The sequence below is a fragment of the Gavialis gangeticus genome, unplaced genomic scaffold (genome assembly GCF_001723915.1).
Source record: "Gavialis gangeticus isolate Ggan-Ray unplaced genomic scaffold, GavGan_comp1, whole genome shotgun sequence".
In the NCBI taxonomy this organism is placed as follows: Eukaryota; Metazoa; Chordata; order Crocodylia; family Gavialidae; genus Gavialis; species Gavialis gangeticus.
In genome coordinates, this window is record NW_017728995.1 from 27765983 (window position 1) to 27789077 (window position 23095).

A 23095-nucleotide genomic window follows, 5' to 3' on the forward strand; every position below is an offset into this window, starting at 1 on the left:
TGGGGACTAACTCTCAGTGTTTGTACTTATAAAATGCTGGTGACCTCCACACCCAAGCTGGGTGCTTTGCACAGACTAAGTAACTGGCAGGTTTTTGTTGCAGCGTGAAAGAGCTTCAGCACTAAGAAAGGAGATGCACAGGTGTGGTGCAGTCGTGTGCATAAACTCACACTGGTGATAACACACTGCAGAGGACAGTGCTGAATGTTAAACTTACTGACTTTTTACCTATAACCAAAGCCCTAAAATAGGAACTTGTAGAATCAGCTCAGAAAAACTGCCATCTGCTGGTCAAGTGAGAGACACACTCCTTCAAGCAGTCCTTGTCGTATAGCTACAGCTTTACCAAACAAGATTCAATGTAATAGCTTGTGACCCAACAGAGCTTCTCATCAAATGATCTGAAGCAGGATGTTTTTTGATGGAATATTTGGTTGGTTGGTTAGAAAATGCTGTTTCACTTCAACTGACATTGTCCTTGAGAATATTTAGTATAATTTCATTTTGAAGAAAAACAGAGATGTTTCATTCTGAAGATGGCAAAATGTGTTTCTAAGCCTTTGGAAAACTTCACTTGTTTTGGTGTCAAGACAATTCTTTCTTTTCAGATTGGTTAAATAATAAATTACAAATCAAAAAGTCTAAATTGAAATAATTTCTTGTAAGTGACCAACACCAATGGTTTTTGACATTTTGTTTCACTGTAAATTTTGAAATTCTGTGTTTTGTTCTGATTCAGAATGAAAAAAAATGTTTAAATTGGGGAAACAGAGAAAGTATGGCCCACCCAGTGTACCAACATAAATTAACTTTGTACAGCCTGAATACAGGTATTTTATAACTTTGAGGTACTTGGGTTTTCTTAAGACACTTTTATTGTAGCTTTTTAATTTACATTCTTAATGTTTTTAAAAACTCAAACTCAAAATGAATGAAAAAGTCATCTTATGGTGTTGAAGAGCCCCCCTGCTGCATGGATCATCAATATGGTTGAGATCTGTAGATCCACAGTGCAGTGTCCTACCATCTGTATTAATATAGTATCTCAGTGTTGCCTGAACTTGTGTGCTTATATCGTACCACAGCACAGTCAGGCATTTTCACTTTTTCAAGTGGTGCTTCTGCTTCCTTTGCCACTAATTGCTGCAATCCCCCTTGCTGGGGAGGGAGATCCTCTTGTGGATAAAAGGCCATTTGCCTTGGTCTCTCTGACTTAATTCTGTTCCCTTCAGCTCCTTTTCCTTTCCCCAGTTCTTGCCCCTTTCCAGTCCACTGTGACTATTGCCTCAGCTCCTGCCCCTTTCTTCCATCTGCACCCATTTTCATGTGTCTGTTCCTCTCTTTGGTCTCTGACCCACGTCCCCCAACCCTTATTTGTGTCCTTTCCACTTCCATGGTGTCTGTCCCTCTTCCTAGTTTTTGTTCCTCACTCCCTTCCCTGCCATGATATTATTCTCCCTCCCTGTTGACAAGCTCCTGCTCCTGTCTTCCCACACTTGGTGTCTTTTCCAACCTAATCCCGATGTTGTTCATCGGCCTATATCTGTTCTTCTCCCTTCTGCACACGCATCAGCAGCAAGAGCATAGTGAGAACAGGACAGACCCTCTTCTTGCTTGTGATGCTGTTGCTGGTGACACAGTAGCTCCAGCAGGTGGGAGGAGCGATTACTAGCAATGACCTAATCAACTTTTGCAACCCTGAGCTAAGGGGTGGCTCGAGGGAGGCGGGGCTGTGCACTGATGCAGTTGCAGCTCATTAATTCCTGCTCCATCTAAAATTTAAAACCAATTGCCTTGCAGTGGCAGCAGCATTGCTGTTCATGCAGCAGTGAGAGCATCAGTTGTATCCATGGCACATTAAAATCTACCTGATTCCTTCTAAATTCTTGATTCACAGGTGTTAATGACCTTCTCTCCTTTATAAAGGTCTTGATGTTCCACTAATCAAGCTAGACTTTCTTTTGCAGTTCTATTGTCTGTCAGGTGCTCTTGGTAACATAGCTCCTATTTTGTAGCCCTGCTGACTGTTCCTAGCTCATTCCAATTAAGTAATATTTGTTCTTTGCTTCAAAGATGAACAGAATGGTACAGCCCTAGTTCCCTAGCATATTAGTAAAGTTTTCAGCTTCTTTTTACCTGGAGAAAAATAGATACTGTGTAACAGGATGATGCATCATCTGTACCACTTTTCCAAATCCTAAATCTGCGCGTGTCTAGGCTGGGACATGCTCGGCAGAGATGAAATCTTAGAGAATATAGCTGTTAACCATTAACCAACCTCTCCTAAGTGCATGCAAACTCCAATTATTCAGAGACTTCTTTCGTGGCCAGATTTCATGAGTGTGCTGCATGGACACAGGAGGAAGCCCCCAGCCAACTCTCAAATCCCTGAATCAAACCATGGGAAGGTTAAGGCTTTGCAAAGGAGGCGTATGAATTTTTAACATGGAAAAATAATGTGTTTTCCTTAATATTATATGTGCAAATAAGTTGAACATTTTAGTTAAAAACTTCAGAAAATATTCTGGGTTTGGTAGTCACCCAGAATAGACAATTTCTGCTGAACTACAAGCTATGGTTTGTAACAGAAAACAGGGTCTTATGTCAGAAGGTGTCAGATATCTTAAGCATCCCATACTGTCCATAAGCCTGTTCTCAGACCTGTGGTACCTGTGAACATCTCCCACAGGAAAAGCTGTTATTTGCTGGGATTATACTGTACAGCAAATATTCTACATAGCGGAAATAGTTATGCTGCTCAGGAAATGCATTCCAGCTGGGACTTGCTTGATGATTATATTTTATCTGGGATTCTGTGACCTCTCCCTCCAACGTCTCATCCAAGAAAGCAACTACTGTATATGGTAAAGAATTGGAGAGTATGTTAATAGGAATAAAGAAATTCACTAGTAAAACATTTATATTTTATTGCTTTTCAGTTGTCAGTCCAGCGGATGATTTTAAATACCCAAGGGAGGGGTCTTGCCCTGTTTCACAGTGTGACCTCCTTTTCCTCACCCTACAGCTATCCTTTGACTAGGTTCCCTCAGATAATTCCCAGAATTCTTTGTACCAGTCCCCATAGTATTTTAAACTTAGCACAATGGGCGTGAGTGTAATACTTTTGGCATCTGAGAAAAAGGACTCACAAATACCTAAATCAGTTCACTTCACTGGAAGACTGGAGAAAGAAACCCACTGTTTCCTCTCACTGTTGCTTGTTCTACATCAGTGTCACAGATTTCAGTGGACTCACTCCTAATGAACACCCTTGTGAGGGGTGAATCAGGTACTGAGAATTGTCTTGTGCTCTGTTCTCAGGATTTGCTAGTGACCTTCTTGAGTATTGTATGTAACTATAGAAACCATTCTTCTAAGAAATGTTTTGGCTTCCAAAGAAAATAATTATATAATTTTCTATCTCTGGCCTGAAAAAATGGATCACAGACTGTTCAAATTAAAAGGATAAAGCACCCACAAGGTCAAAATCATCCACATCAGTATTGATAGGTGAAGGTTTTTCTGATGCTGAATTGGGCTTTTCTGATGCACGAGGTTAAAGATCCTCATTTGTAAATAATCTGGACTATTCAGGAGGATTTATGAGTTATATAATTGATTTCCATGGCTTTCCAGGACACTTGGGAACAGGGGGTTCTGGGAGATCTGGAAGCTTATCTAATAAAATATCAGAAGCAATTTCAACAGTTGCAGGTCTAACTGGTTCTGCAGGGATAGCAGGGGTAGAAAAATCATCTCCTGGACCCACCATAACCACAGGAGTAGTTAATGCATCTGACTGCAATAGACCTCCGTCTACGCTTGGTGGCTGGCTTTCACTTGGGCAAGGGACCTTTTCCTCTGTTTCTTCAGAAGACTTGTCTTTGGAGTCTTTATGTTTGTCCTTCTTATGATGTTTTTTATGCCTGCACCCAATTTCATGCTCTCTTCCATGCCTCTCTCCATGCTCAGGTCTATGCTTAAACCGATGCCCATGGCCATGTCCATGTCCAACCCTACATGCATGCCCAGCCCCTTGTCCATCCTCAATTTCATGCTCCTTAGCCGATCGGAGAGGGGTGAATCCATTAGAAAATCTGCCGCCAACCTAAAAGGAATTGTTAGATATTTAGACAAAGAGATTACAGTAATTTAATGATTAGCACATGGTACACTGTTTGCAACAAAATCATGCTATTCCATTTGAGGTTGCAGTGTAAACGTTTAAACAAAAATGTTTGAAGCGCCTGTGGAGAGAGGGAGTTTTCTGGGTTGCCTGAGCTTGGTACATTAGTTTCAAATATTTGATAAGGAGCAAACTATAGCTGAGGTGTAATGTGAACCAGTTAACAAAAATGTTTTATCTGGGCTAAGTTAGAGAATCTTATCCATCTATGATCTGTATGGAAATAATTTAACTATATATAACCACTCTTCCAGAAATATTCAAAATTGTTGGGAGATTATAAGTAAAGAAATTGCTTCATCTGTCACTGATGTTTAGCTGCTTCTAGCATGGAAAAGGACAGTGTGGCATAGCCCACTCAGATGAGAGTTGATGCTATTTGTAAGTGTGTATATTAGTTCTCATTTGTGAACAATTTTGAAACTACAGTGCCCTTTGCATAGTCATAAGATATCATATCAAGGAGAAAAAACAATGTGGTATTTTATATCAAACGCTAGTTTCAATACAGGCACAAAGCAAATACCTGGCTCATTTTATTTTGTGAAGCACTACATAATGAATTCTTAGTTGCCAGATTTAAAATACATATTTGGAACCAGTGGGAAATGATTAACATAGGTTAATGTCTACACCCCCACCCCACCATGCGTTTAAGAATAGGTGATCAACGCAGAGCTTTGTTTCGTGCAGTAATATAGAACACCGTTTATAAGAATGCCTTCTCATCTAACCAACAGAGACTGATTGCTCTTCCTACATCAAATGTCTAACATGGTTTGGCTTCTGCTCATTAGAACCCCTGACCCTTATCTAGCCACTGTACGAGGAAACCTAGGGTGAAACCATATTTGAAATCCAATGGCAGGTGTACTATGGTTAGTAGCACAGACATGATCCAAGTGGTCATGGTCAGTCAGTACACATATCTCAGATATGGGGCTGGTATGGTGGAATGGGGGGTTGTGGAAACTGCTGCTTCAGAAAAAACAACTATCTCCTCCCCTGATAATAAACACAGATTAGCAGTCATTTTTGAGATTTCTGAACTCCTGAGACACATCCACACAAGCCTGTACATGTGGTATGCAGCTCTGGATATCTGTTTTTAGTGGTGCAAACCACACGTGGCGAATGTGACTCGGCATACCATGCTGAAAATTTGCAGCACAGTGTCAATATTTGATACGGGGATGTCCTTGTCCCGGTATCGCAAAAGTAAAGCGGCACGGAGCACACAGCAGTAGCATGTGTCACCAGAAAAGGAACTTGGCTGTCCACAGCTATGGTCTGGTGGCCAGCTAGATTCTATGCAGCTGGATTGGCGCTGCGGGGGTCGATAATCCTCCGCACCTCATGAATTTGAGTTTGACAGTAAAAGCAAAGGAGCAGGCATCCAATCACCAAAACAGTGTCTATGTATTCTGCTGCTTTCTTCTGCATCTTCTGTTCTTTCTCACGTAGCCCAGGATATCATACATTGCCTTAGTTCAGCTTATGTGTCACAAAGCCACCAGAGTCACAGGGTGAAAGGACAGTTCATGACATTACTAACATGACAACAAGTAAGCATTTCCCTCCTGTCACTTTAGAACAAATCAGAGCTAATCTGAGAACTGAATGGATAGAGGAGAGCAAATATTTTTCCATGACACAGGGTGCATTTACATGTGTGCCCCACTGTGCATTTGTCACTGGGCAATCATGTAGTACTCATGGCTACAGTGACATAGCATCTCATGTAGATGAGCCTCCTCCCCCTTTACTTACTGTCCTTCAAGTAGGCTGAAATGGAAAAATAAATTTATTTAGGATTCGTACCATGACCATTTCAGTGCAGTTAACCTGAGGGAAGATTTCCTGCTTCCATGGCACCACATGTATTTTTGCTGTGCAGTCTAAAGATATCTGTGACCAAAGCAAAAAGGAAATGAGATTTTAAAACAATAAAGTATCACAAAGAAACAGAATTTTGTGTGCATAATGATACAGATTTTTAATTATACTTTTAAACACAATGAATAGGGAATGTATATGTATATCTATAAAATGTAGCTGTCATAACTATGGAGGTTCCTCTACTGGAAAACATCCCCATTTAGTTTTATTTAGCTTTAGGAAGCTTACATGGATCATACAATTGAACACACAACAATAATTTGTAGCACATTTAATGTACAGTGCTTTACAAGATTAAGTAGTTAATCCTCCCAAAAGCTCTGAGATGTAGGGAAGTATCAATGTTGTTATCCCTATGTAAGATGGGTAAATTGAGATAGACAGGGATTAAGGGCAAAAGCTGGGTTTGCAGCTCCTTGCAGTCACATTTTTCAATTGGAGAAATGAGCACTATGCAGCTGGGAAGAAAGGAGAAAGGGAATAAAACTCCCCTGCCCACCAGCCCCTCCTGCCTTGGAGCACCATTTCCAGCAGTGCCTCCTTCCACCAAATCCTCTCAGCATCAAATGCATTCACTTCAGCACCACCAGCCGATCTTTCCACCTAGCCATGCTCTCCTTTGTGTCCAGTCCATTAGGCGCATGCCCTCAGGAACACAATACTCCAGTATCTGGGTCTTCCCACCCCCTGTCTGCTCCTTCCCACCTTCCAGCTGGATTCACAACTGGAAAATGGCCCCAAATTGTCCCATCAACTTTGCACCATGTACAGAGACTGTGGCATGAGGGATGGCTGATATTTAGTGAGTTGGTTGGCTAGCGGAAGAGGCAACTGAACCTAGAAACACAATAGTGTTGTTTTACATGAGTTTACGATATACATCCTCTGGTGTTATTCTGTTTGGTGAATTAGGAAACGTGCTGAATGTGGTAGCCCGTAGCATCCTGATTACTTACGTTAGAAATTACAGCTTCACAGTCTTCATTTAGTTTCTCCACTTCTGACTTGGAGCAGTTCGTCTCCCGAATACCAAAATGTATCTCATATTTTTTTCCAGCAACTATCTGAAAAATCAGTCAGAAGGTTTCCTCAGTAAATATGCATTTTTTTCTCATACAGGGATCACAGAAAATAAAAATGGTATTCTAAAAAGAAGCAACTGACCCGAAGAATTGTGAGCATGAAAAATGTCATAATCTGCATCTATTCTGATTGACTCATTTTTTATACTCCATTTGACCTGCTAATATTATAGTATTGCAACTGGAGGAAAAAAGAACATAAAGGGCAAAATGACATAAGGCTCAGGAATGATGGCTTACAGGCATGGGGCAATGTAAAAGAAGGCATGCTGCAGAAAGGCAAATAAGCAGGAAGTTGTAGCTAGTACAATTTGGGGAAGTAGAGAAGATGGGGATTTTTTTTTTTAATCCTGTGCAGCGTATAAACTGATTTGTTTTGGCTTTTTCCCAATTAGGTGGGTATTTTTACTTTGAATATGAGTCTCATCACTCAGGATTTTAGTCAATGTATCTTGCTACAAACAAAGAAGCGTGTGTCAACTGAAAGCTGCAGCAGTGAGTATTAAGGTCCCATCTCCCAGTACTGAAATGATAACTGCTTATAATATAAGTATTTGAATTTTTCAGATTCACTAAAGGAAAAGAATTGAGTAGAGGGGTTAGAAGAGGTTTGCATTGCTCTATAAGGCATTTAGCACAGGATAAATTATGGTGAATATTCATTATTTCCTGACAATAAGACCTGTTTAGGTCTACAATAGGAACTATTTATTTATACAGTGCCATAAGTGTGCATTCTCATTTATTGACAAGTTGAAGATATGGATCAAATTTGGTTACAAATCTGGATTCTGCTCTGCAATTTATAGTGGTGTGAATCTATAGTAACTCTACTTTTGTGACGTCACTATGGTATGTTACCAAAAGCAGAATTTGGAAGTAAGTACTTAGATTATGAAAGAAATAAGGAGGAAATCTATTTCTGAGCCTGTGAAAACTATTGTCAAACAAGGCATCAGAGACTATTATAGGATAGAATGCTGAGCCTGGAGCATGCACTGAATAATCTTACCTAATACCTTGCTTTGCATCTTGGACAGCTATAAAACGTTGAAAAAGGTTTGGTAAAGAAAGACGTGGGGAAAAAAGCAGATCTCTGAATCTGTATCTATCCCTAGGGTTTCGGGTCCCTGCCATATTGAAATGGTATTGAAGGAATGATTTTTTTTACTCCCTTTTGGATACAAAGTAAGATGATTGAAATTTTGAGAGTACAGGTGAAATGGTGGTTCAAACTGAGCCTTGATTCAGCTCTTACTTGTAGATGTACCACATCCTAAGCCCATCTCTACAAGATAAGGAGGGATGAGATTAAATGAAACTGAATTTAAAAAGGAAGGTTAAATTCCAACCTGGACTGTGGCTTGGAATATGCTTTCAATTTTATAGTAGAAATCAGAAGTGCTCTCTGAATTGTATTTCTCCATGGAAGCCTTCAGTACTTCCTCCAGTTCTGGACTGTCAACTTGGATTGGAACTGGACAGCCTACACAGACTGGTTTTCTTTCTGCAGTTCCCTCATCAGAAAGAAACATTGGGTTACAAATAAATCCAAAGAATAAAACAAGATGCAGTGTGTATTAGGGCTGGGGAGCCACCTGTTTGGAAATCCATAGCTATCTGAATGGAATGTGTTTGAGCCTAAGAGTCTGAACCTAAATATTTGAGCTTCCATAGGAGGCATGTATGTTGATGTACTGGAGAGAAATGTAAATTTAACAGTTAAGGCTAGATAGGGTATTTGATCAATAATCTGCTTCTAGAAGTGAGAGTTGTGTACACAAAGTATATTTGGTAGACAAGACACAAACAGACTCATCTGCAAATAGGTGAGTGCTGGATTAAAGGAAATGAGACAACATCCAGCCTTGAAATCTCTGAGTGCACATTATAAGGCATGAACAACTGTATTTTTGAGAATATCATAAGCATTATTTGAAGGAGAACATGTCTGGGGGTATGTCCACATTGCATTCAGTAACTGTAAAGTAGCTATTGCTGAATCAGGTAGAGGTGGGAACTTTTACCCCCTGAAAAGTTTGTAAGCTATCAAACTTAAAAAGAAAATTAAGGACATGAAATACAAATGGTGGCAACACTACACATGAGTGGGCAAGCTCTGGGAAGACACCAGCCTGGGATAGCTGTGGCTGTATAGTTTAAGAAGGGGATATACATAGAAAATCCAGTTTTGACCATGTTGTTCCATGTGTCTTTTTGGACACATCTGTATCTTTGTGTAGGCCCTACATGGTGGACTTCTCTGCCATGTGGGAGAGTGGACTGGAGCTCCTTGGAAAATCTAGATTTTCTGGAAGCATATCTGAAAAATCACTTAGTGAAGATGAATGGTGCGACATTAATGTCTGTTGAAAGATGCTCTTCTGGCAGTGATGGGAGAAAGGAGTAAGCAAGTTGATTCTACCTTTAAGTAAAGTTTAGGGGTACTTGTACACATGGCGCCATTACCATGTACATGGGATGACAATGTCACTTTGTGTGGCTTAATGGTGTCACCCTGTATACATGCAAGAGTTTTGGGGGCTTACAATGAGTTTGCCATGTTGCTAATTGCAACAACACAGTTGTTAGCTTGCCCTCTGGTTGCAAGAGGGACAGGCAGGATCCACAGAAAATAAAGATAAGGCTCCTTGCTGCTTCTGCCTTCAGCAGTCTCCTGCAGCTGGCAGGACACTTGGGGCAACCTGGGAATGGGCTGGCTTGCCCCTGGGGCAGCATGGGAAGATGGCAGGATGGTGGTTGGGTTTGGTTGAAGCTGGAGAAGGCTTCGGGGCCAGTGCACAGGGTGCTGGTAGCCCTGGTGGGCTGCTAGCTGGCCAGGTGCTGCCCCAGCTTGGAGGCGCCTGATCCAACACGTCCCCGAGCCTGCCCGGGCTTCCAACACTCCATGCACCATCCCCGCCACCTTCTCTGGCCACCAGTCACTGTAATGTGGTGGAAAAATTGAAACTGTGTTCAAAAACACTTTCAGTTTAGGAGGCATAAAAGAAAACCTTGAGGACTAAACCTCTGTCATGTGTACAAGCAGCTTAGGTGAAAAACCTTTAGGTGAAAAATCATGCTGTTGAAGCTGCTCTGCAGACCTTTATATTGGGTTTAACTCTAAGATCATCCAGGCCATTCCTGTTTTGAGCCCAGTGGCCATCCCAACATGCCATAGTAGACAGAAGGTGGTGGACAGATCAGAGATAACAACTTTCCCTGCTGTTTTACCTACTTTTAGGAAATGAGAAAATTTTGTATTAATATTTCCTGGTGGGAGGGGAAAAGACCTTTGATTTTTTTTCTTTCCCAGCAGCATTTCCCCTCTCATTATTTTCTCAATGCCTTTACATTTTGATTACACATTCATTTGTAATTGTCACACATCAGCTGGAGTTTCACCACTTTCCAGATGATGGTAATCTCCACATACCTGGAAACATGCATTTCTCTACGATGCTTGCAATTGTGTTGCTAAGATCCACAAAAGCCTTGGCTTCACAGTGACCTTCAAGCTGCATTTCAAAAAGAAACAACAGTTCTTAAGAATACTGAACTCATGTAAATGTCCCAGTTCCCCTGCTTATAGGGGAAAAAAGACTTTGAGCTTGATTGGATAGTTATGAATGCTACTGACTGCCTTGGCGTCTCTGAGAGTGTAAGGTGATTAATCCTTTGAGAACCAAGACTTTGGGCTGTTCCCTGAGCTGTTGCCTCTTGTGGTTTGGAGCACACAGTAGTAGAATTTGCAGTAGAAGATAACAATTCAAATGCATTAGTTTGAGGCTAGTACAGCTGCAGATACATTGACAAGACCTGCCAATCTCTAACAAATGCTACACAGAACCACAGACTCACAGAACATGAAGGTTGGAAGGGACCTCTGGAGCTCACATCTAGTCCAAACTCCTGCTCAAAGCAGGACCAGCCCCAACTAGATCATCCCAGCCAAGGCTTTTTCCAGCTGGGTCTTAAAACAAATTTCAAGGTCCACCACCTCTCAGTCCCAGTGCTTTACTGCCCTATTATTCTACTCCCCTATATGTGGTCAGCTCATAAAGTTACTTAACAGTTGGGCAGCTAAACGGTTGTGACCTAGTACTACAAGCCATGTGATCAGTCTTACAGTTCTGGGAGCTTTGCTGAATACATGAATCCTTTGAGAGAGTTGGAAATGGAGGCTCAAACAGATGAAGTGATGAGCTTAAGGTTAACTAGCAAGTCTGTAATGCCAGGACATGGACCTAGATAGTCCAACAGTCACTTCCTTATCAATTCAGAACAGAGTGGTCTCATCCCTTTTCCTTCCAGACAACACTTCTGAAGGGGCACGTCCCCTTAATAACTCGTGAACAGCAATCAGAGAGATGTTCTGCAGTCACACTTATCTGCTACACATAAATTTTGCTGACATATAAGTAGCTTTTGGTAGCCTGCTCATTACTGTCCATTACTGTCCACAAAATGAGTTTGGCAATAGTAGGGATGAAGAGGTCATTTTTCCTCGAGAATGCTTAGGATCATAGAAAAATAAATTTGGCAGAGACCTTAACCCCCTGCTCCAAGTAGGACCATCCCCAACTAGATCATTCCAGCCAGGGCCTTGTCGTGATGGGCCTTAAAAACCTCCAAGGATGGAGAGCCCACCACCTCTCTAGGTAATCCATCGAGGTGTTCACCACCCTCCCAGTGAGAAAGTTTTTCCTAATATCCAACCTAAACCACCCTTGCTGAGACTTCAGGCCATTGTTCCTTGTCCTGTCATCTGCCACCACTGGGAATGGTCTCACTCCATCCTCTTTGGAAGCACCCTTCAGCTAATTAAAGGCTGCTATCAAATCCCCCATTGGTCTTCTCTTCTGCAGACTAAATAAGCCCCACTTGCATAAGCCACTCTCCTGATGGAAAAGCTTCTGTGCAAGCCAGCTGGTAACTCGGTGCTGCTTAGCTGAAATATGTATTTATTTATTATTTCCAGCAAACCTTTCCTACTCAGATGCTATGCAGAAGAGTGGGAATTTGGCTTCTTACTTTCCTTAGGAGCTATCTGCCTGAAACTACGTAAAGCATTTGCCATTTTAATGATGACTTTACTGCTTTCCCAGGCAGAGTACTTGGCCGGGATCTCGTTTAAAATAAAGCTTTATTGGTTTAATGAGACTCGTCTGGTCGCCTACATGAACCTGCAGACTTTTCAAGAGCCCTGATTCAGCATAGCACTCAAACATGCCACTTACTGTTCAGTACCATCAACAAGCATGTGTTTAACTTTAAGCCTATGCTCAAGTCCCAGTGACCTAAAGTGGAGCAAACATTTAACTATTCTGGAGAATCAGAATCTTTCTCATCGTTATTATTTCCTAACATGTATATTCAGCTATACTTGAAGATTACTTACGGCTCCAGAAATGGGCTTGCATTCTGGATGTAAATCCTGATATTCATCCTTTGAGCAATTTGTCTCTTTGATCTTATATTCAACTTCATAGTTTATTCCAGCTACCACCTAGAACAGATATTCAGGAGATTCTCAAATGATTCAGTAAGTCTTTGAGAAATAAAGTTTATTTAATAAAGTCACCAAACGGACAGGAAGGTCATAACATTTTTGCAGGGCCTTCAGTCCAAAGCTTTCAATCATGCTGCAGTTTGTAAGCCAGATCGCACCTCAGCACAGCAGGAAAATATGATCCTTGTTTTGCACAGGGAAGGAAACAGAAAGCAGACCAGCAGATTATGCTGGCGAGAGGGATTGAAGTGGCACTTGGGGAGGGTGCAGGGTTAATTTGTTGCATGCCTGCCAAACAAGTTGTCCCTCACTGCCATAAAACACATCAGTTGCTGACAGTATGTGTTGGCAAGAGGAACAGCTGAAGTAATACTGAATATTGCTCAAAGACAAACCATACTTAGTAACAGCCTAGAGTCCATAGCTAGAAGCACTGACAGTCAGGTGTTCAACAGTGTGTGCCTCAGTTCCCTCTTCTATAGAAGTGAAAAGCGCTGTATAGTTTGGATTATAAGTCTACCTTTCCCCCACCAGAAGAGGCATAAAAATTGCCCTTGACTTCTATGTAGGATGAACCTAAAACCTGCCTGCTGACAATCGGACTTTCATTGCACTGTACTATCTGATTTTTGGTTGACCTTAAAAACATCAACCAATATTCAAGAGATTTTTTTCCCTAAAATTAAATCTGAAAACATGGGTTTTGCTTATATGCAAGATTGACTTATAATTGGAACAATACAGTATTATTTGTACAGCACACATCTTATCACTGTGAAGTATAACATAAAAATGTAATAAAAACAAGGAATATGTGCATAGGAGGAGCCAAAGTACTATCTTCTCTAAAATGAAGGAAAAATCCAATATACCAACCTGACTTGTGGCTTTAATTATTTCACCAACATCATAAAGGTAGCGTTTCTGACTTCTTTTGTTGAAGTTTTGAACAGCAAGCTTCAGAATGGGTAGCAAATCTGGACTGTCTCTATCCATGGGTTGTTTGCATCCAGCACACACATGAGCTGAAAAACAAACCAACCAAAAAATTAATGAGATTTTCTGAAAGAAACAGCTTCACTTATTGGACTAGTCTTGAAGGGTTGTTGTAGCCATGATAGTGCAAGATGCATCTTAGAAGGAAGGGTTCTTTGCTTATATCTTTTTTTGGATCAACCGCATAGTTGGGAGGAATATTAGACAAGCTTTTGGGCACTATGGACATTTATACATATGCTCCGGGATGGGGTGCTCTAATTCGAACAGCTCTGAGAGCTGCTATCACGAAATCCCCTTGCTTCTCGCTTACTAGGCGTAAGTGAACTCTTAGTGCCACAGTGAGCTGGAAGAGGCCTCACAAGACTACCTCGTTTAACCCTCTGCCCAAGGCCTGTGTCTAAATTATCCCAGCCAAATGTCTGTCTATCCTGCTCTTAACAGCAGCCAAAGAGAGAGATCCCACAACCTCTCTAGGTAATTTATTTCAGTATTTAATCACCTTCCCAGTTACAAAGGTCTTCCTACTGTACAACCTAAATCTCCCTTCTTGCCAATTATTATTTGTCATGCCCCCTGCGGATACAGAGAATAGGTGATCACTCTCCTATTTATATCAATCCTTTTTATAGCTGAAGACAGTTATCAAATTCTCGCTTGGTTTAAGGAGTGAGAATTTTTACTCCCTTCAAATAGACAGCAATACAGCAATACAGATCCAGCAATACAGCAATACAGATCCAGATGCGAGTCCCTGGAGGGACATACAGACTTTCAGTTTTGGTTCAGTACAGCAAAATTGGGATCCACATCTGGAATCAGATACTAGGCCCTTCAGCCCTACATTTCTGACGTCTTGGAATCTAAGATTTAGTTTTAGGCTGTTCTCTATTTTTAAGAAGAAAATATAACACATAGCTCTGATGATGTTTGAGAAAGGATATCATTTATCAGCAATGGAGAAGAGAATGGCAAAAGCCACTGGCAGGGCTGGATTAACCCTTTAGTGGGCTCAAGGGCAAAAAAACCTGTGGACCCCTACTTAATACTGTATATTTCCACATCTTCTATTCACTCAATAATTATAATATGTAAAATAAACACAACTTGGGTCCCTTTTTTACTTAGCACCCTAGGCATGTGCCTAGTTTGTCTATGCATTAATCTGGCCCTAGCCGCCAAATACGCCAGTTACAGTTGCAATAAAGAGAGATTTCCCTGAGGTCTGGTTTTACAGAACATCTCACAATCTATGGAGAGCTTATACTCTCCACCAAGCATTAATATTTGAACTGGCAGCTTTTCTGGTGAGCCACCATGATGTAGAGCTCCCGTACAGTTTTACATTCAGCTGCTCAACAGACATATTGGCCAGGGACAGACATTACACATAAACTGGTTTAAGTGATCAGAAACTGGTTTAAACCTGTAACAGAACAGATGTTCGGCGCACATAAACCAGCTTGAGAATGGTGGAAACTGGCTTGAGATACACCTGGTTGAATGTAGTATCATAAATTCATAAATTCATACATGCTAGGGTTGGAAGGGACCTCAACAGATCATCAAGTCCGACCCCCTGCCTAGGCAGGGAAGAATGCTGGGGTCAGATGACCCCAGCCGGATGCTTATCCAGCCTTCTCTTAAAGACCCCCAAGGTAGGGGAGAGCACCACCTCCCTTGGAAGCCCAACCAGACTTAACTGATTTGGCTCAAACTGGGTTATGCAATGTCTGTCCAAGACCCCTTGCTGGTTTAAATGAAATCAGACTCCCCCCAACATCCCGGCATGCTCTCTGGGCAGGGCTCTCTGCTCTACAGCACAGCTGGCCCCTCCCCTCTGCTCCCTGGCTGCAGCTCTGACAGTCTCTGCAGATGTCTGCCTGGCTTCTGCTCCCCCACCCCCCCACCAGTGCCTGCTAGGCAAGCATTCCCCCGTCCCTCACAAACACCTCTCAGCATTAGCTAGCAGACCACATGCTGGCTACTTCTGAGCTGATGCACATGGAACAAAGGCAGAATCACCAGATAGCTGGTAATGTTCCCCTGTTGTTTTCTTAATGGGGTGAGAAGCACAGAGTTAGAGGTGATAAACATCCCCTGTTGGGCTGCTGAGGAGGAAGGAAGCACCCTCCCCAATTAGAGCATCCTGAAGGGGCCTGGCCACACCCCCTCAGCTCAGCACTGTGGAAGGGAAGTGGGGGCTTCTAGCCTGAGCCACTGCGGGCATGTGCCTACATTTCTGGGATGTCTGTCTGGTTACAAAACTGATTTAGCCTAGCCAGGTTAGACTAACCTCCAGTGATTGAATCAATTCAGGCTCAGGCTTGTTGAATGTCTGTCTCTAGCCATTGTGAGAGCTGCCTCTAACTTTTGCCCAGGCAACCCAGCACTTATCAGTTTTCAGTAAAATCAACTTTCAGGCACCACCACGTTGGGCTATTTTTGACTAAAAGCCTAAATGGAGGAGGCTCTAGGCTGTGTTCCCTACCACTAACCCTGTTACCCCTGTTTTCTGCCTGATAATGATGGGTTGGATTTTCATACATTAATTTCATAGTTCAATGCATAAATTAATTTCATAACTCACTGAACCTGAGAATCAAAGTGAGTATTAGATCTCTATGGAATTGGGGTAGTGTTTGTGGGCCTGATCCTCACCTGATGTAATCTGGCTTTAAGTGGAACAATTTAAGGGCACGGTAGAACTGTTCCTGTATTAATGGCTGAACAATATGGTGCTCACATATGAGCGACTGAGCTGTGAAATCATTCACCAGGCTGAACCCATTGCTATTGACCTCTTTCCACAGGAATCTTTGGATGAGATTCTGCTCTTAATGCCAAATGGCAAAGCAGTCATATCCGTTACAAAAAACCAAGTTCCTATTTTCAGTGAGCAGTCAGAAACCAGACAGATCAAGACACAGAGTGCATTCTGTTCTAAAGAGGCTATGGTTTTAACTTTTTTCTTGAGCTGTGAACAAACTTGTATATTTTTCACTGGCTTGGTAAAACAGCAGTGCTTGTCATGCTGCCTGGCTAAGATACTGAGTTCAAATTTATATCTGTAGTTTGACAAGTGAAGATTTAAATGCATATCTCACATTACTCCTCTGTGTAATACACATACTTCTCATTAACTTTACTGGCACCTAGATGTCACCATTGCCCTGCAAATGCATCTGAAATCAAATAAGATGTAGTTGGCAGTAAAACCTGGAGATTGTCTACCCTGCAGGCACTGCACACACTGAAGCTAGCTTTAAACTAGCTGGCTCGGGTGCTGTTACCTGTATAGCCACAGGAACGTGGGACTCAGGATAAACTGCAAAACACATATGTGCTAGGCTGGGTAGCCTACTCTGAGCTCTGCGCTGCTGCAGCTGCATTGGTAGCAGTCCCTAAAGTATGTTAACTGCAATCACAGCCATGACTGCAGTGTGTCATGGCTGTGATGGGATGATTGAATTGCAGATGGTCCTGCCTTGAGCAGGAGGTTGGACTAGGTGACCTCCTGAGGTCTTCTCCAACCCTAACTTTCTATGAGTCTATGTGTACATCCCTCTGGATACTTAAAGAAAGAAGCCCAGCTCTGATGCATTCAAGCCTGGTAACGTCTTTCCAATAAAGGAATGTATTCCAGGGGCATTTTGCAGATATCCATGCAGATGTGTAGATTATAAGCAAGCAGTGTAGTGCCAATCAAGTGGCCTAAGTATTTTCCTTTGAAAGGGTCATTTTCAGATTCCACCATCTTTTGATGATTCTACCACTGTCAGACTTTTACTCTGGAGGATAAATCTGTCCACTTTACTTTTTTCTCTGTGAAGCCTCTTTTTTGTGGCAAGTTTCAGTAAAATGAGTGCAGCCCTTTATATTTTGGAAGAAAGTGAGAAACTAGTTTTCCCATGCAACAAAGCTTTTTGTCGTTTCAGTATTTGGGGGATCGAGACTTAAAATTTGATGAGAGGGAAGCAAATCCCTAGGTCATAGATGTGCCTTTAGTCCAGTGAAAATCCTTTTTGATTTGGTAGAGATCTAAGGGTTTCAGAGGTACTTTGCTCAGGTGCTTTGGGTTTCTTTACACAAAACCAAATTTTACTAATAATCTATTGGTGTTTCATAGACTCAGCACTTACATGCATAAGAAGGTAGAGCAGAATTTCACTTTTTCCTTGCATGGTGGCCTATGATATATGATTAATGAGGTCCTGAATGGAGTGATGCAATGCTTCTTTCTTTAAAATTACCAGAAGATCTCAGCATAGGCTCTTTTGTTTTTTGTTTTAGTCAGTACTTACCTAATGTCCCCCTGAACAGTCACGTACCTGGCCTGATTCTGCATTCCTGTGAAACATTACTTATTTTCTGGGTCTTGTCAATGTAAACTTCAGCGGTACATTCTCCTGATTCCTACAGACACAGATGACACCATTTATTTTTAATCGACTTGATGCAGAAATCCAGTTAGAACCACACCTATTGGTGTGAAATATTCCTGAAGCATTTTGTTGAAACAGAATACAGTCGGCAAGCGTAACCAGTGCTTAGTGGATAAGAGGAATACAGGCTGACATGAGCAATCATGGTTGTTCATGAAGGACTGTCATGTTTACTGTCTAAATTAGTCCAAGATTTCCTGTGGAAGGGGCGGGTTGGCTGATCACAGGAAAGCGGGAGCTGGGCTAAGCAGATAGTATGAAAGGTATCTTTTGTTTCATGATTAACAAATGTGGTTGGAATCTCTAATTTTATATTGCAACTCTTCCTTAATTAGCTAATGCACCTGGCACCTGGAATGCATACTTTTCAATAAATAAAGAATGTCTCATTTGCAAACTTAACTACCGGGGCTAAAGCTGCCCCCTGCTAGCACAGAATCTGGATCTCATGGGGCAGCTGGGCTCACAGCACTTCACGGTGATTCAGGTGGGACCCGAGGTTCATGGAGTAGGGGTCAAACAGGAATTATACAGGTACTGAGGTGTACTGAATCCTATGGCTGCCCTATTTACAACCTGTCCCTGGGACGGGCTGGCTGCAAGTCTCCATTGGAAGGAAGCTTGTGATTCTTTGAACTGCCATCAGGCCCTCCTCATGAATTTTCTACCCCTCTCCTACTCGGGGTGGTTTTTACTGGTACAGACCTGGAGTCAATTTACTCCAAGCTTTCCATACGTGCATGTGGTATCTATTGTGATAGTTGCCCCCAGTGTATACAGACTGCTCCAGCCTCTTGTACCATGCCTACTTACACTGCAGTTTTAGTTTGAAAATGTTTTGCATAAAAACAGCTCCTCCCTGCTCAGCAGGTCTGGCCCTTGAAGGCACCCATCGATTTGGTGATGAAAACACTTTTAGATTGCATTTGACTCCTGTCAGCCCTCCAAAAACAACTCTGTGAAGAGAATGAGCCAGCTTCTATTCCTTCTCAAGTGCCACAAATGAAAACATTCACTTAATGCCAAGCATTTCCATATGTGCAATCTCACTGAAGGCAACACAGGTTATACAGATTTAACACAGGGCACAACTCAGCCTGCTGAATCTTTTTTCTACCAGTAATGGCATGTAAAGAGAGAGCTCGTGACTTGACTTCCACACACTAAGTTGGGTTTGTAGGGCTGGCAGGTAGCAGTAAGTGTGAGGGGACCCAGCTACATCTTTTTATTTTTTACTTGAAGGAGCACATCTTTTCTGCCAGCCTATTGAGACACAACCCCACAATGCCATTGGCACAGTTGCTTTCCAAAGCAGAACTGCACACTTTCCCCAGGAGACTGGTAACTGGTGGATTACATTGCTATTTCCAGAAAGAGAATTTTGAAAGAAGAGGGCAGCCACTTACAGCTTCCACAGATTCTCTGTAATCACAGTCTTGCCAGGGTTTGCCTTCCCCAATGGCACAAGTGCTCTCTCTTATTTGATACTTCACAAAGAACTGTGCGCCAGGACCTGCCTGGGAAAAAAACAACAACATGAAGTCATCATTCGCACTCTAATAAGACAGCAGAGCATTGGAGGCAATGAGTATTTCAAAGAGTTAAGGTTAACTTACTAGTGTACAGCAAGGAGGTATAAAATGGGCTTCAAATTAGCTACTGGTCTCCACTGAGCTGATCTCTAAAATCTTTCTGACCCAGTAATTTACCCTGCCAAATACAGACTTTGTTCTAGTTAGCCATTGCTGAGGCTGTTCAAAATACTGTCTCTCCGATGGAGGAAGGTTGAAAGAGAAACAGTTATGTTTTCAATACTCCTTTGTAGTCTGTGCACTCTGATTAAGAAAATGTGGGCTGCTATTTCAACGGTCTGCAGGTCTGTCGTTGCAGACTGTGCTTGAGTCAGACTTTATCAGTTTAGCAGGGCTGAGCGAGTTCAGCAGAAGGATGGGAAACTTTCCCAGGAAAACCCTGGTAGCAGCGGCAGGCTGCAGAGATTGGTGCTGATAATATAGTAATAGACACTTCTCTCTATGCCCCAAACTCAGTCGCAAATCAGTGATTTCACGTGGCAATTGGAGGCACTGCAATATGTAAGATGCAGCTTATGGGTGAGATGTTAAACCAAGCTTATTACTGATTTTAGTCACTAGAGATTCTGTGGTAACCTCACCAAAGCTGAGTTTGCACCTGCAGGTGATTACATTTGTCTTCCTTCAAGTCCTTGCAGCCTTGAACTGGAGGTAGATCCCCAGGTCTGCCATGCTGAAGCCAAGTGGGTGATGGTGGAGTGATGTTGGATTTGCACTGAGAAAATTGAGAGGAGACTTTGGCCCAAGGCTTTCTCTTATTTCCTGTTGTATATTGTCAAGCATTGCAACAGACCTGCTGCAGCTCCCTTGGCCATGGAATGCCTACCAAAGGTTTTCTAAAAATATACTGGGCTGAATCATCTGCTGATGTAAATTGACTCTTAAGGAGCAAATGGACTTTTATGGATCCTCCAGTGGTTTAATTTTTATGTCAGATTGCCCTTTGCCCAAAGCCAGGAATAATAACTCAGTTCAGTCCAATGAATTGTAGGTGTAAACAAGAGAGGGAGTTGCCTCTTTGTTTTATTGTTTGTTGCTTTGTTTCATTATTATTACCAATAGCTATGCCTTTCACTGGGGTAGGCTCAATCTCTCGCCAGTCAGCTTTTATGTTTTAGTAGCTTATCAATAATGAATGTACATGAAAATGTAATAACAAGGCAATTAATTAATGCATTTGGTGTTGCAAGACTGCCGAAATGTAAAATCTACTTCCTATTTAGAGGAAGCATTAAGAACGTGGCCAATTCTTTCAATAGCCTTGGTCACTCACTGAGCGCGTGGGGTGGGGCAGGGGTGTTCAGTGGCATGGGTGAGGGGAAAGCAAATGTTATCCTCTGGCCCGCTGCGTAGCATCAGCAGTGTCAACTCTCTTGTGCCCAGGCTTCCTTCAGATTGGATCCGGGTGTCCTGTTCACTTTCCCCCACCCCATACACACATATTGGGGGCAGGGCTGTGCCTATTTTTGCATCAGCTCCCAGATGCTGGGGGAGCATCATTCTGCTTGCCCCACTCACTCCCCATCCCCCAGATACATTGCTTCATGTGACACTGCTCTGCTTGGTTCGTATGGCGAGGCAGGGGCTGCGCAGAGCTTCCCCTGCTACAACAAAGACTCTCCTGGAGAAGGAGGGATCCTGGCACCTCTTCACAGTCAGCACCCAGGATGGGTGGCCCCCTCACCCCACAGCTGTTGTGTCTCTTCTTAGCTGTGCAGCTGAATCCCTCTGTGCATTCAGGCCTGGGCCAGGATAGGCCTGGCTTTTCTTTTTTGAGTTATTTTGCAGTTTTCTGATCCAGCAGAGCTGAGGATCAGGGCTAGGAATTTGGAGGATGTGGCTTGCTGACTGAAGCCTCAAAGCCACCATGCAGAAGTGGAAATCAGTGCCCTACAGCTTTCCAGGGAGCAATGAGGGGCCCCTTGCACTGCGGAAGGACCTATGCTCACTAGCAGCTCCCCGAGATGCAGCAAATCCCAAGGAGCAGCTCATAGGACTATCCTGCTAAGTAGCAGGTATTGGGGTGCAGGCCCCCAGAGCTATTCCTTTGGGTGACCCCCAAGCCCCAGACTGTCTGGGTATGGTTGAAGCCTCCCCTAGAGGGTGCAACTTATAAACTGTGCCTTATAGTTGTTAGTGTTTTAAATTGCATTTGGTATTTTTGCGTGTTTACCTTGCCTTTATTTTCTATAATAAATCTGTCCTTTTATATTTACGCTGCTTGCAAGGAGGAGGCTTTATTTATGAGCAAGACCCCAAACAAATTCAGTGATCCCAGATTTGTGGGGGCTTGAGAAAATTTCTCTGGTACCCTGGAATTTGCCTCTTGTCCCTAGGGCTCTTGGACCCTCCTGCCTTCACCTCCTTCTAGCATACGTTGGCTGATGTCAAGCATAGAAAACGTGGAGCCTAAGTGTCAGGAGATGTAAATTCTAGTCCCACTTCTGCTGCTAGCTCACTTTATGACCTTGAACATGCCTGCATAAAGTGCTTTGAGATCTTTGTGTGTAAAATAGTCTAATGATTCATACTGAAATCTATTGCGGCAGGAAAACAAATGTGAATGCTGGTCGAAGGAAAAAGCAATGCCTCCCATTATCCTTCTAGTAACATTGTCTTTGTGTGGCCCTTGAGAGTAAATACTCTTGTTTGATTAATGCTGAACAGAAAAGACTGGAGGCAAAAGATCCTGCCTGACCTTTTTTTCCTCCAACTTCAGCTTCCTCCATGTTTGACTAAGACAGCGCCTGGTCTTTTTTGATAAAGATGTGACTCAGAACTAGCCCCAATCACATATCATCCACAGATAATTTATTCAAAATATTTCCATCATTGGTTAAGTCCATTATTTAGAATTTTTATCATGACCGTTACCAGCTCTTCTCAGAAGACCACATTAAACTTCCTAACAAGTGAGCTTCGCCAGCAGGAAAATTTTCCTAGTGGTGAGTAAACAACATTTGCAACACAGAAAAGGAAACAGGTTCACTTGGTAGGGTGACAAGTTGGGGCAGTAGTAGAGTTGGGAACAGAAACCTTGGTTGTCTGACTTAGTCCTGCCCTGGTGGCATTGGAGAGACTCAGTTATATGATAGGGCCAAATTCTGATACATTTACTCATGTGGAGTAGCATGTTGCTTCTCAAGTGGATCCATTGATTTCAAAGGAGCTACGTAGTATGCCTGTGCAAAGCGGCTAGTATTCGATTCAGATTCGGCCAGTTCGGGGGGACAGTGATTCAATTTGGTGATTTGAATCACTGTCCCGATTTGATTTGGCCGAATCTCTGAATCAGCCAGGCCATGCCCATCCCCCGCCTCTCTCCCAGCCCAGCAATGGCTGCCCCAGCTCCCGGCACTTGTAAAAAAAAAAAAGAAGCCCCG

General features: G+C 42.5%; 1 protein-coding gene across 1 annotated transcript in view; it reads right to left on the reverse strand.

The window, feature by feature from the left end:
* Positions 1-2902: 2902 nt before the first annotated feature.
* Positions 2903-23095, reverse strand: part of LOC109288034 (T-kininogen 2-like) — a 26537-nt gene continuing 6344 nt past the window's right edge. The window contains exons 2-11 of the mRNA XM_019503369.1: positions 19527-19637; positions 18007-18091; positions 13556-13704; positions 12569-12676; positions 10603-10685; positions 9181-9185; positions 8520-8665; positions 7042-7149; positions 6008-6094; positions 2903-4108 (exon numbers count right to left, since the gene is read on the reverse strand). Of these exons, the coding sequence (XP_019358914.1) occupies positions 3608-4108; positions 6008-6094; positions 7042-7149; positions 8520-8665; positions 9181-9185; positions 10603-10685; positions 12569-12676; positions 13556-13704; positions 18007-18091; positions 19527-19637 (1383 nt within the window). The 3' untranslated portion in view covers positions 2903-3607. The remainder of the gene's footprint in view (positions 4109-6007; positions 6095-7041; positions 7150-8519; positions 8666-9180; positions 9186-10602; positions 10686-12568; positions 12677-13555; positions 13705-18006; positions 18092-19526; positions 19638-23095) is intronic.